Source organism: Podarcis gaigeae, assembly GCF_964106915.1.
Source record: "Podarcis gaigeae genome assembly, chromosome: 6".
Classification (NCBI taxonomy): domain Eukaryota; kingdom Metazoa; phylum Chordata; class Lepidosauria; order Squamata; family Lacertidae; genus Podarcis; species Podarcis gaigeae.
In genome coordinates, this window is record NC_139682.1 from 50,758,877 (window position 1) to 50,771,156 (window position 12,280).

Here is a 12,280-nt window from a genome sequence, read left to right on the forward strand (position 1 = left end):
CTACCACCATGTGCCCTGTGGGAAGGATTCCAGGAGTAGAAGGAAGGCTGCTGCAGCTGGACTATTTCCTTCCCACAGGATCCTGATGGGTTTTTAATAGTATTGTTTATTGTATTTTTAAAGTATGTAATTGAATGTTACTTGTAAGCAGCCTTGGTAGGATTTATATCTCAATAGGGAAAATATAAATAATTTAAATAAATAACACTAAATAAACACACAATTTGACACTTTTTAGTAGATTTATAATGGGGAAATTTCTTTCTATAACCAAATCTATTTAGCAAGCAGTTTTATTGTGAAAGGCAGATAATAACCTGCACCCCACAAAAGCCAGATTGTCACTGAAACTCTATTTTAAGAATTAAGCAAAGGCCAGACTTGCATTTGTATTTCTTTTTTGCTATAAAACTTCTGTTTCCCTCTTACAGTGCACAACATTCTTCTCTATCCCCATTTATTCTTTTTGGTTTAATGCAACTAAATGTAAAATGGTTTGAGTCTATAGTGGGGATACATAAGGCAAGTGAACTGGTCAGTCTTTAGGATGGGGAGCCTGTGGTCCACCCAATATTGTTGGACTCCATCAGCCCCAGCCAGCACTTTCAGTCCTGTTTCCCAACTAAAACCAAGCCCAGGTACAAGAAACTTCATTTTGATTCTCCCTCTTCTATTGCCTCTCCCACAACCACAAGCCATTTCTCAATTATTCAAAATTTAGACTGTAGACTTCTCAGGGATGTGTGTCTTGCCATTTCTTTATGTTGTAAGTGCCACTGGTGGTGCTATACAAATAAAAAATAATATTAGATAGAAAACATGGTGCAGCACCAGCAAGCAGGATTCCACGCTTGTGTTTCTTTGGCTGGCTATCATTGGAGTGTGTGTGTGTGTGTGTGTGTGTGTGTGTAAAGATTAAACTCCAATTAAACTGTAATTGAATCTAATGAATACCAAATACCTGACTAGCTGAATAAGCAGCTCATAATGGAAAATTATTTTCTTGCAGTAATATCCCTAGAATGGTAACATATACCTTTTAGGGGAAATTTTTAATTTTCAGAATGCAACGTTCCTCTAGGTGGACTCCTGAAGTTCATCAAGTCATTATTAGGTGGAATTTTAAGAAGAGAGGGGGTTAGAGAGGCTGCATTCTTGAAACTGTTTTAATATTAATCCATAGTTTAATTAGGTAATAGCAGATGCCTACAGGCTTCACATACTCTTGAAAAGGAAAATAAGTGTGTATGTTAACCGTTCTATGCCTCTTTCATTCCTTTTTCTGTGTTATGGGAGAAAAAAAATCCCTAACAACCAAAACTGGACTGCAAAGAATAGAGCGACATGGAGCAGAATCCAAATCTATTCTGTATATGGCATGGCTGTTCCTGCAAGTCCAGTTGAGATGTCTATTACAACATGTTCCCATATTTTCTGGAATCAATTTCAGTTTATGCACCCTGATGATGCGAACAGTTTCTTGCTCTCTTGACTCCTGTCCATTCTGGTTGGTGAAAGCCAGTTGAGGGTGGGGCCCAACCAGGTAGGTCCAGGGTGTGGTGAACACATCTTTGCACCATGGAGTGGTGCCTGCTGCCCTTAAACAAGCAGTAGTGCATTCACCCATAGAGAAGCCCACTCTGGACCCTGCAGTTCACAGTAACTATCTCCCAGTCATGAATGCCCCCTCATGGACAAGGTGGTAGTGATAGTGGTGGTGGTACAATTGTAGGAGTTCCTGGGAGAGACAATCTATTTGAAACTGGCTCTAGGAATCCCACAAGATTCCCTCTTTCTGTCTTGTGATTACCACCAGTATGTTTCAGCTGAAAATATGAAAAAACTAATAGTTCATGCTCAGGTTTATGCTTCCCTGACCCCAGGCTAAGAAGAAAACACCTACGGTCTGCCCACCTGGCTTTAATAGCAGCCAGAATTTGAACACCTTACACTGCAGGCCATTGTGGAAGAGTACAGTGTAGTATGGAAAAAAGAAACTATGTAAGTTGGTCCATGTCTTCTAGATCCCTCTGTTGACAAAGTATTTCTGGCCCTGTGAGCTAGGTTATCTAGGAAAAAAAACAGCATTAGCCCAGACTCACAATTCTGTTTAATTCCACATCAGTAAAATAGATCTCACGGTGCTCCAGGCAACAAGTCACATTTTTCAGATAACTCCACAGAAATTTGGATAAAGGTGTGCAATTAGTCAATTTGCCACATATGCTTCCCTTTGCCTTGGCCAGCCCTGCAGCTTTCCCTTATGGAAATGGCAAAGACAGAAGAGGGCAGCACACCAGACACACTTCAAGACAATGTCAACAGCATGGATTTTCCTCTGGTGTTTATCTCGTACACCATCGTATTTCTAGCTTGAGACAGTTTGCTGATTACATAAGCACTTGTCTCTGGCGTACCATCAGATAATCGGACCTGGCCTTTCTGTGCAGACAAAAAGACCTATAAAGCTTACTGTCTATAAGTAGAGGTGCAGAGACAAAGCCTTTTACCAGCATTTAGCAAAATCAGTGCTTTGGGGAAAGCATAGAGGAGGGTTGCCGTTCACAGCTATTTAGACAAAAGCTTACAATAAGAGGTGAGAGAGAGGATACACAGGGGAACAGAAGAATAAGGGGCTCATTAGGTGACCCAGGAGCTGTGTAGCCTGCTGCCCGTGCTATCATTCACCACACTAGACACTACCATGACAGCTAGAAACACTGGCAGAAGATGGGAAAGGATTTAAATACCCTTGAATGTCATACAAAAGGGAGAAGTTGGGCCACGTTCACCTTGTCCCATCATAGTAACATGCAAAGACATAACATGCACCTGTTGAAATGATACCATGCATGCATCTGCTCAAAATGCCACATTTTGTATGGAAAATTGCAAGCAGAATTTCTGCTTACATTAGAGCAATAGCCTCCCCTTTCCCCCATGCCATTTCCAATTGCTGTTTTGGATACAGAAGTTGATCTAGGTATTAGGATCCCAGCACTGAATAGATTATGAGCATGATGTACAGTAGTTTGTCTTTAATATTTCACTGTACCACTTCTTTTCCTCTCCATTTTAAAACTAGGAAATAACTAGGTTATTTTGGTGAGGAAGCCAATACACCAGACTTACCAGCAAAGTTTTAGCATTATATGAATTAGCCTGGAGAGTTGATGGCATACACTCTCCCCTCTCTTCCTTTCATGTGTAGCAATTCCCTCTCCCTTTCCTAACTTGCAGCAAACCATAATCCAGGGTTTAATTTTTTAAACATTATTTTTACTCTTAAAAAATGCTCCAAGAAAGGAGAGGGGGAAAGTGGCTTCATGATTGGCACAAGGGCCAGCCAATCAATGCAATGCAAATCCAGCTTCTGTTGAACATCAGAAAAACAGTTTCCCCTGAGTTTAGTCTGGAGCAAATGATTTTACACGCACTTCAGAGTGGGCTCACTGGTAAAATTATGTACATCTATATGCATCCTGAATTTGGCAGCCATATTTAATCAATGCACAAACTACTTCCTGCTGAACTGAAGTTTTTGCATGGGAACTGGACAGTGGCAGGAAGGCAATAAGGAAACCGGGGAAAATATGTTGAACCGGTGTCAGTGGCTACGGCTGTTTAAGGTACAAATCTGATCCTGCTGCAAATTCTCACTAGTTCCAAAGCTTGTACTAGAAACTGCCTAAACATTTTCCACCATTTCTCCATGATGAGGAGAGCTAGAAAATGAGTTACAGCTATCAATCTTAGCTTTGTAAAAATCAAACTCCCTAAACTACTTCAATGATACAAGTATCTCAGCAACTAACGAATGCATTCTAGTGCACTAATAAAAACAAACAATAAGCTAAGATTTCAGCAACTGCAGGGAAACTGCAGCAACAAGAAATATTCAACTCTAGGAAAATGAAGTGTTTTACCTCTGTGCAGAAAGGTGTGAGCTGTGGATGGACCACTGGCTGCACATACATATGGAAGGTGGATTCAATCTCCATTGTCCGACCATTTAGCTTCAGGATGGGGAACTCAATGATCTCCTACAATAAGAAAATTAATAGATTAAATGTTACTTTTAAGAAACATTCAGGGAAGTTAAAAGGCAAGCTACAACTGAAAGGAAAGTACACGTAATATCTGACAAAGAGCAGTAGTCGGGATGGGAACAATGGCTTGAAATCGAAACCGAAGAACTACAAGCAGAATGAAATGAAATGGGGATTTCCTGCCCCCTCCATCCTGCTGAGCCCCCTGCGCCCCTCAAAAAACTACTCAGGAGGGTCACTGAATGCAACACAGAAGACTGCAGCAACATGAGCAGAATTCCCTGCTGTTATGGCTCTGTTGGACGGATCCAAGGCAAAGGGATTTTTCTCAAAGGACCTCACCGCTCTACACAGATGGGCAAATTTAGTCCAATTTATTACTGCATCCCTTTCTCCAGGACTTATTTTTTGCAGCCACAACACTCTCAAAAATCTTGCACTGAAGCCAACCACACACTGGTTAGGGCAGGAAAGGCAGCAAAGAAGGCCTATTTTGCTGCTGCCTCTTCATCCTCTGCTAGTCAGCTGTCACTCTGCTTTGCAGTGATCTTAATGCCCTAGTTGGTAGAGAACCATATGAGGTATCTAATGTCACAACTGGCTGGGCTTTGTGGGATCAGCTTCAGTTGATGCAGCCTGAGGACGTTGACAAGTTGCTTGCGGCTATGCGTCAAAACTACTTACTTGAGCTCAGTTCCTCAGTGATAATAAAACTTAGCCAGAAGGGCATGGCTAGGTGGATCCAAGCCTTAAATGGCAGGGTGGTGTCTGCTGCTGTGAAAAAGGCAGTAGTGTGTCTATGCCTAAAATTGTTCGCCCTGCGCCCACTAGTCTGGCTATCAACTGGTTTCTAATACACCTTTCTTGGGAAGTTGATTGAGAGGGTTATGGTGTGTGCAGCTGCAGGCATGCTTAGATGAAACTGATTATCTAGACCCATTTCAGTCTGGTTTCAGACCTGCTTTTGGGAACAAATCAGCCTTGATCACCCTACTGGATGGCCTTTACTGGGAGAGGGCTAAAGGGAGTGTGGCATTGCTTCATCAGCTTGATCTCTGTTATTTTTATACCATCAACCATGATATTCTCCTGGACTGGCTCCGTGAGATGCTCTGGAAGTAAAAAATGCTATTGCCTGCTATTGCCTGTTTACTACATTTCTGTAGATCTTATTAAAATTGTTAGCATTAAATATTATCATTACTTATTATATGTGGCCATCTGTTACATGATACTTTGCAAAGAGCAGGCTTCACAAGTTCCTACCCAAGGGGGCTTTAAACCTAAGGATACACACATGAAATAGAGGAAAGGGAGAAAAATGTACATTGCATGTAAATATACAAATAAACTTCAGCTCACATACCACAATATCATCCCATTTGTCCCAGGTGCAAATATCTAGAACTGTAGGCACAGCCTGTTGGGTTTCCGCTTTTGAGAAACTCTTCCACAGAAACTCAAGACAAATGTTAGACTATCTTCCACCCACACACCATATCCATATATACACAAACACTCATGTACATAACCCTGTACACTGTAGACATTATTATGTTCTGTGGTAAATTTATACTGATAAGAGGGAAAGAGAAACAACAGCATGTTCAACTATTTGAAAAATCAAAAATTTACATGGGCTTGTTAATAAAAAGTTTAAGCAAATGCAGTTATGATAGATTTAGCAATTATTAAAATATACACATGGAATTTAAAAAAAACACCCAAGGAATAAAAACGATAAACTCCTTTGTCTCTTTCCTCCACACTCCACCCCCTCCCGAGTTTAATGTAAGAGGAGTGACAATTTGCTTGGTGTCTTTAAAGGATAATTTGTCTGCGTTATTTAATAGAGAAGCATGATGCTGGGGCTCTGGAGTGCAAATGAGCCCGCTGAGTGATAGCCAAGCATCGAGCCTCTCAAATCACTTGTGGAGAAAAGAGAGAATAAAAAAAATTGCTTTTTAATATTCAAAAACAGTTTGCAAAATTTAATCAAAGCACAGCAAAAGCTAACATTTTTACCACTTTGACATTTTTATTAGTGCTTTCATAAATTTTTAAAACATGAATAGAATTAGTTTAAAAACAACAACAAAAAACTGCCTGAAAACATCTGGAAGAGGGAAAAGACGACGAAAGAGAAAAAGAAAAGCTCCTCTGCCAGGCAACATTTGCATCTTAAGAAGCCAACTGCTGCTGTGCAGGCGCTGAACAAAGCTTTTGGGCCCTGACCATACCACCACTGCCCATCATGACCTGTGAGGCCATGAATGTCAGGCAATGACATCAGTATGCTGACAAAGCAACATGTATGCAACAAACAACTTTAAGATTTTGACTTTGTATCCTCCTTTGAAAATAAAATAGGAAGATAAAGAAAAAAGGAACCTATGTTTAAATTCTGTAAATACTCGTATCAAGCTTTTATTTGGTGGGCACCAATATAGAATTTATTAAAACATAGGAAATACAGGACTCTAATCCTGCAAACTACATTTAGGAGAGGCAGGTATCACAACACCACCCTCTATATCAGAGGCACTGTAGAGAGGAACTGTAGAGAGATAGGGAGAGTGAGGAGAATTTTTCTATTTACAATTTAAAAGTATGAAAAAAAATCAGAAAGATATTAAACACTCAAGAGTAAAGTTAAGGTGTAACTGCTTTTCAGCACTCTGCTATTATAAAGCAAAGAAAAGTATACTACTAGGAAAAATAGATACTATTTGTCAGATGAAATGAATTTTAGTATAGGGAATCTCCATGATGAGGGCAGAGCATTTGTACAAATTTCAAATAATTCAGATTAAAATGCCTTAGTTACAGCAGTTTACAAATTTTGGCTGGAGTGATTTTTGCCACTTCCAACTTTTTTGTTTGTTTCTGGACAATAGATAATGCATCTTTTAAGACAATGGTAGTGCATGACCAGGACAAAATTCAATAGGTACAATTTTACCACTTGCTATAAACACACACTAAATTCCTGTTCAGTGATCAGCAATTACATGAAGAGTGATAACTGTTACAGAAGGTGCACTTCACTGCATTTCCTTTAAAAAGTGGTAGGGGGCATTTTAGAAATCAAAAGATTTTTAGTTTAAGAAAGGCGTTCAGGCACCAAAAAATATAGAGATTAAAAATTAAGGGCTTGCAGAATGTAAGCTTTCTAGTCTTCCTATAGGCTCACATGCTGCATTCATATGCCCACAACTAGAGCAGAGTATGCCTGTAAAACTGATGCGCTGATAATGCCCATTAGTAACTTTGCTCAATTTACTCAACATGCACATGCAGTTGATAACAAATTTGCATGAGCTTGGTTGACATAATTTAACATAGCATATATTGTATTAAACAGAAACATGTCACTGCTCCTATTTCAATACAACCACAAGCTGTAACCAGGGTTTGTTGCGGGGCTTGGAGAGACAAGCCACAAGTCTCTGTTTGGATACCATGCTAAGTAAAACCCTGGCTTAGCTCACAGGAGGGCAGAAAAAAGACTGGGAAAGTAGTCAGTGGCAGATGTTCTTCTCCAGGAACGTCCTGCTCTCCCCTCATCCTGTGCAATTCACCTCAAGGAACACTCCTCAGGTAGAGAAACAACATATGGGTATACACCCCACCTTCAAGTTTCCCTTTCCCCACCACGCTATATGCCCCCTGCTCACCCACAAGCCTCATGCAACACACCGCAAGAAGTGGACATGGTCTGTCAGTGATAGGGCTTTTAACAGCATCAGGCCTGCCTAAATCTCTCTCTTCTACTACACCTAGCAGATCAGCTCGTGGGACAACAGATGATCTTAGGCATTAAGGAAGACAGACCCAGGCAAGCAGCACAACTTCAGGAGGGCTAGTTTAAAACAGCTGGAGGAAATAAAATGAACAAGTCTGAAAATTTTTATGATAGCCCAAATTATTGCTGGCCTATGAAAACTATCAGACTACAAAAGACTGACAGGGAAAAAATCAGATGCCCTCAGGAAAAATACAACAGCTTTACTTTCCCACCTCCTTTTCTTGGCTTTCTTGAAAGGAGCAGAAAGGGCCTTCCCAAAAGGCTGTTATCCCAAAGATGGGGGGGGGGGGGAGGCAGAGAGAGAGAGAGAGAGAGAGGGAGGGGGAGAGAGAGAGAGAGAGAGAGAGAGAGAGAGAGAGAGAGCGCAATGACTTTTTCTTCTAATGTCTGACAATGTTTGTTCCACCGGTATCTACAACAACAGATACCAGCCCTATGAAATCAGCACCACTGCTCACTAACAATGTTAACCAGCCCCACAATGAAATGTAACCTGCGACACCCTGCGCTACTTTCCATTTAAAACTTCCATTTGAAGCACAGCAGAATTTGGGGAGCCTGCTGTCCATCCTGCTAATAAAGACAAGTGTTGGGACCTTTAAAGCTGCCATTCAGCTTACGCCTTTATTAATTTCCATTTTCCTAAACCCATGATACATCATGAAATTAGGAGCTGACATTCCTGCAGAAACAAAAATATCTATCAAACATAAAGAGGGAGAAAAAGCGCTCCATTACCCAGAATTTATGGCTTAAAGCCGATCTGTTTCCACTTTTTTTACAAGCATATGGTTTGTTTTAGATAGCCAAAATGTTATTACAGATCTAGAATTTCATTAGGAGCTATTATGAAATGGTAAGCACTTACACACACACAAACAACAGGCTGTGTTTCAGAGCACATAGACACAGACTGGCAACTTATCCAGCTTTCAAGTACCAGAATACATTCACACTGTCAACCCAATTCACAAAGAATTGATGGGAAAAGAAGAACAGAGAGAGGCTGGAAGTTCACGTGGTTGACCTGGCTTGAGCAAAGGGAGTTGGTGCTGCAACAGTACCACCACATGAGGTACAAGGACAGTTAAGAACGTTTCTGACTGAACCAAATTGGTAGTGCAAGTACAAAAAAAAGCATATTTTGGAAGTTCAATCCACCTTTGCCTTTTCACCAATTTAAACACTCTCTTTCTTAGCATTCCTGTTTGTTTTTTTTAAGTGAATCATGCCACTTAAGTCAGGCACGTTCCATCAGCAGAATATTATCTGTGTTCTGGCCATACCACCTCTCTTCCAAACTCCGACCTAACAAATGAAATCCCCACCCCCTGCAAAGTCTTTTGCGCTGCATTAAGCCTCAGATTTTGCCCACTGTTGACAGATTAGCAATCCAGGACATGACACTCATTTGCTTAAAGAACCCCATGACACCAGCACCTCAAACACTGAGCCTAGTCATCACACTGCACTTTCCAGGCAAGCAATAACTGTTGTATGCCCAAATTGTGCACTGTCTATTTTTGCACTATGTTGTAGTGAACTTGCCACAATGCCAGCACAAGTTCACTACAACATGAAATACTACAACTATTACTCAAGGAATTATTATGCCATTCCCTTAAACTATAAACAGAGCGAAACCTGTTTCTGTCTGCAAAGCACACTGTCACGATCTAACTAAAAAGGAAGGCAAGGATTCAAATTGCTGGTGATGAAATAATAATCTTTTTAATTCTCTCTATCCATTATTATGAAATCTGTCTACAATTACTTGATTTGAAAACGTCTGCACATAGCCCCAACTCATGCACAAACATATTTGCATTTATATGGTGGGAACACAGTTTCTCATAGCAATTCTAACCTATAAGAGAAACACTAAAAATCAGCTCAACACACACACACACACACACACAGTGTGTGTAGGAAAAAAAGTTATAAATACTCTTACCAAACATGCCTGCTTTAAATCATTTTGAACACAAAAGTCTGCAGTACTTGCGTTCTAAGGAGTTGGCAGCCCATGAAGTGTTTCTGACCCACCACCCTCAGAGGAAAACACACACGCACATGCACACACAGGCAGCCCCCTTATGTAATTTGCCTACCCCACAAAAAGTCGTCAAGAAACAGATGGGAGGCTGAATCTCAACTGGCCTGTTGAAAACTTAAAAGAACTTCCCTTTCCAAGGGATTAGGAAAATTCATGAGGGCCTGTGATTTCAGCACTATAAACCCACCCTATATTTCACTCCACCCTCCTAAAGAAAAAAAAAGCACAACCTCCTTAGCATGATGTCGCTAAGACAAGGAAAAGGGGGGGACGGGACCTAAGGCTCTAGAAACTGTGAGCTTTCTTGCTGAAAGGAAAAGCTACAAGCTTAACTACCTAAACAACTTCTGAAGAAATCTTGACTTGGGAACACAACAAAAAGAATTACACCGATATCCACAGCGGAACACTTTGTCCACAATATTGGAGGACCTTATTAGATTACAGAAATAAAATACCCACAAAAACATTCAGACTCTCAAATGTTTATCTGAGCAGTGGGCAAGAAGCACTCAAAGATCAGTATAAATTTATTGGCAGTGGATAAGATTACCCTATTCAGTTCAAAAAACCGCAATTGAGAATAATGTATTTCTGCCCCCCGCAACCGCCCTTGCCATTTTTATAAATAAATATAAAAAAATGAAAGATGCCACGGGAAAATCAGAGCTGACTGTTCTTCCTGCAATAAAAAAAGCCCAGTGCCGCTAAGAGATGTTTCTGATAAGAGAAAGGGCAGCGTTCCTTACTTAAAAGACATCCTATTTGCACCTCCAAGAGAGGAAGGAAGTCAGAGTTTCAGCGGCAGCAGCTCATTTCATTCAACAGTTTTTCTCCTATTCTTTGAAAAAGACAAGAAAAAGTCATTTTATGTACAAGGAGCTTGTTTCTTAAACAAACACTTGTGTTTTTGATTTACACCACAGGCTGCTCCTAAATAATTTATGGCGGGTTAAATTTATTGCATAGCCCTGGCCGGCTGCAAATTCGAATTGCCAAATAATTAGATTTTCGGGCAATGCTTATAAATTATCCGCCGATTTGTCCGGACTTGTTTGTCAGTCGCTTTGTGCTCCAGGTCATCTTTGGCATTTTGCTGTTTGTGTTTTAATTGCTGATTTACACTTTGACAGATGAGAGTTGATGCCTCCAAGTTGGGGAGGGGGAGTAAGAGATGTGATAGAAGAATCGGAGATCGTAGAAGGCAGGGGTACCATCCCCCATCTTTTTTTCAAAGGCAATTAGAAGAAGGGACAGCATGTGGACAGTACTGGCCTAGTGAATTTTTAATTATTATTTTAATGAGAGCTGGCTGAGTTGAGCAGTCCTACACTGGCCTCCAGGGGTAATGGACAACATGGCTAAACAGCCGTCTGCCCCCACCCCACAGAGAGACACACAAATACACCCTCAAAAATTCTACAGAACTGACCACACAGACTCATTACAAGAAAGAAAAGCCACTACTGTATTAGTTTAATGAAGGGTCATTAACTATTCCAACACACATTTACATATATTGCCATTCCAGCTCAACACATCTGTCTTGAAATACTTAAACCGGTATGTTAATCAGGTATACCAAAAAGCCTTTCTAGAGAGTAGTCAATTCCAAATTACATTTGGTGCAGCTACCTTCAAAAAATAAATATGCATACTATATATGAAACAACATGCACACAGAACATAGAATTTTAAATTTAACTGAATTGTCAAATGTATATGTGCAGGAGAAGCAAGAAAATGCCAATTACATAAATGCTTAAAAGTCCCATGAATAAGGTTTAACAACACAGTAAAGTGGCATGAGATAATGAACCAGACAAAGACAATTATATGCTAATTTCTGCTGCCCGAGTTCTGAATTCTATGCTTTCCCCTGTAACTTTTTCAATTCATAACCTTTGCCATTTCACACCATTAATAAATCCTAAATTTAACATACTAACTTAAAGTACTGTGTCCCAAGCATCTCCTCTTCTTAAGTCCAATTCTACAAGATATCTATGATTTGGATGCCCTTACACTCTTCATAATATCTAGCTACATTCACTCTGCAGTAAATCATTGGCCTTTGATACTTGAGGTGTGTGCTTTTAGAATTCATCCTATTCCTTATAATTGTACAGTAGTTTGTTTTAACTGTTTTTAAGTCTGAAGTTCAAACTGTTGAAACCTGCCCTGGGACCTGCTGGAGAAGGCCAAGTAATAATTTATTACTCCTACCACCCCCTTTTAAACACAAAATCATTATCATTCAAAAATTTAGGAACCTCAAAATGCAGTATAGTAACCATCCACTGAGGTCACTGTTGAATCACAAACCATACTACTTAGTGTGAGCTGAAGTTCACAAGTTTAAAATTA

The 12,280-nt window shown here is 40.1% G+C and overlaps 1 protein-coding gene across 2 annotated transcripts in view; it reads right to left on the minus strand.

Moving 5' to 3' along the window:
- Positions 1-12,280, minus strand: part of ERI3 (ERI1 exoribonuclease family member 3) — a 196,160-nt gene that overhangs the window by 152,236 nt on the left and 31,644 nt on the right. For both annotated transcript variants that reach the window (XM_083742554.1, XM_083742555.1), the window contains exon 3: positions 3,927-4,043. In XM_083742554.1, coding sequence (XP_083598680.1) covers positions 3,927-4,043 — 117 coding nt within the window. The remainder of the gene's footprint in view (positions 1-3,926; positions 4,044-12,280) is intronic.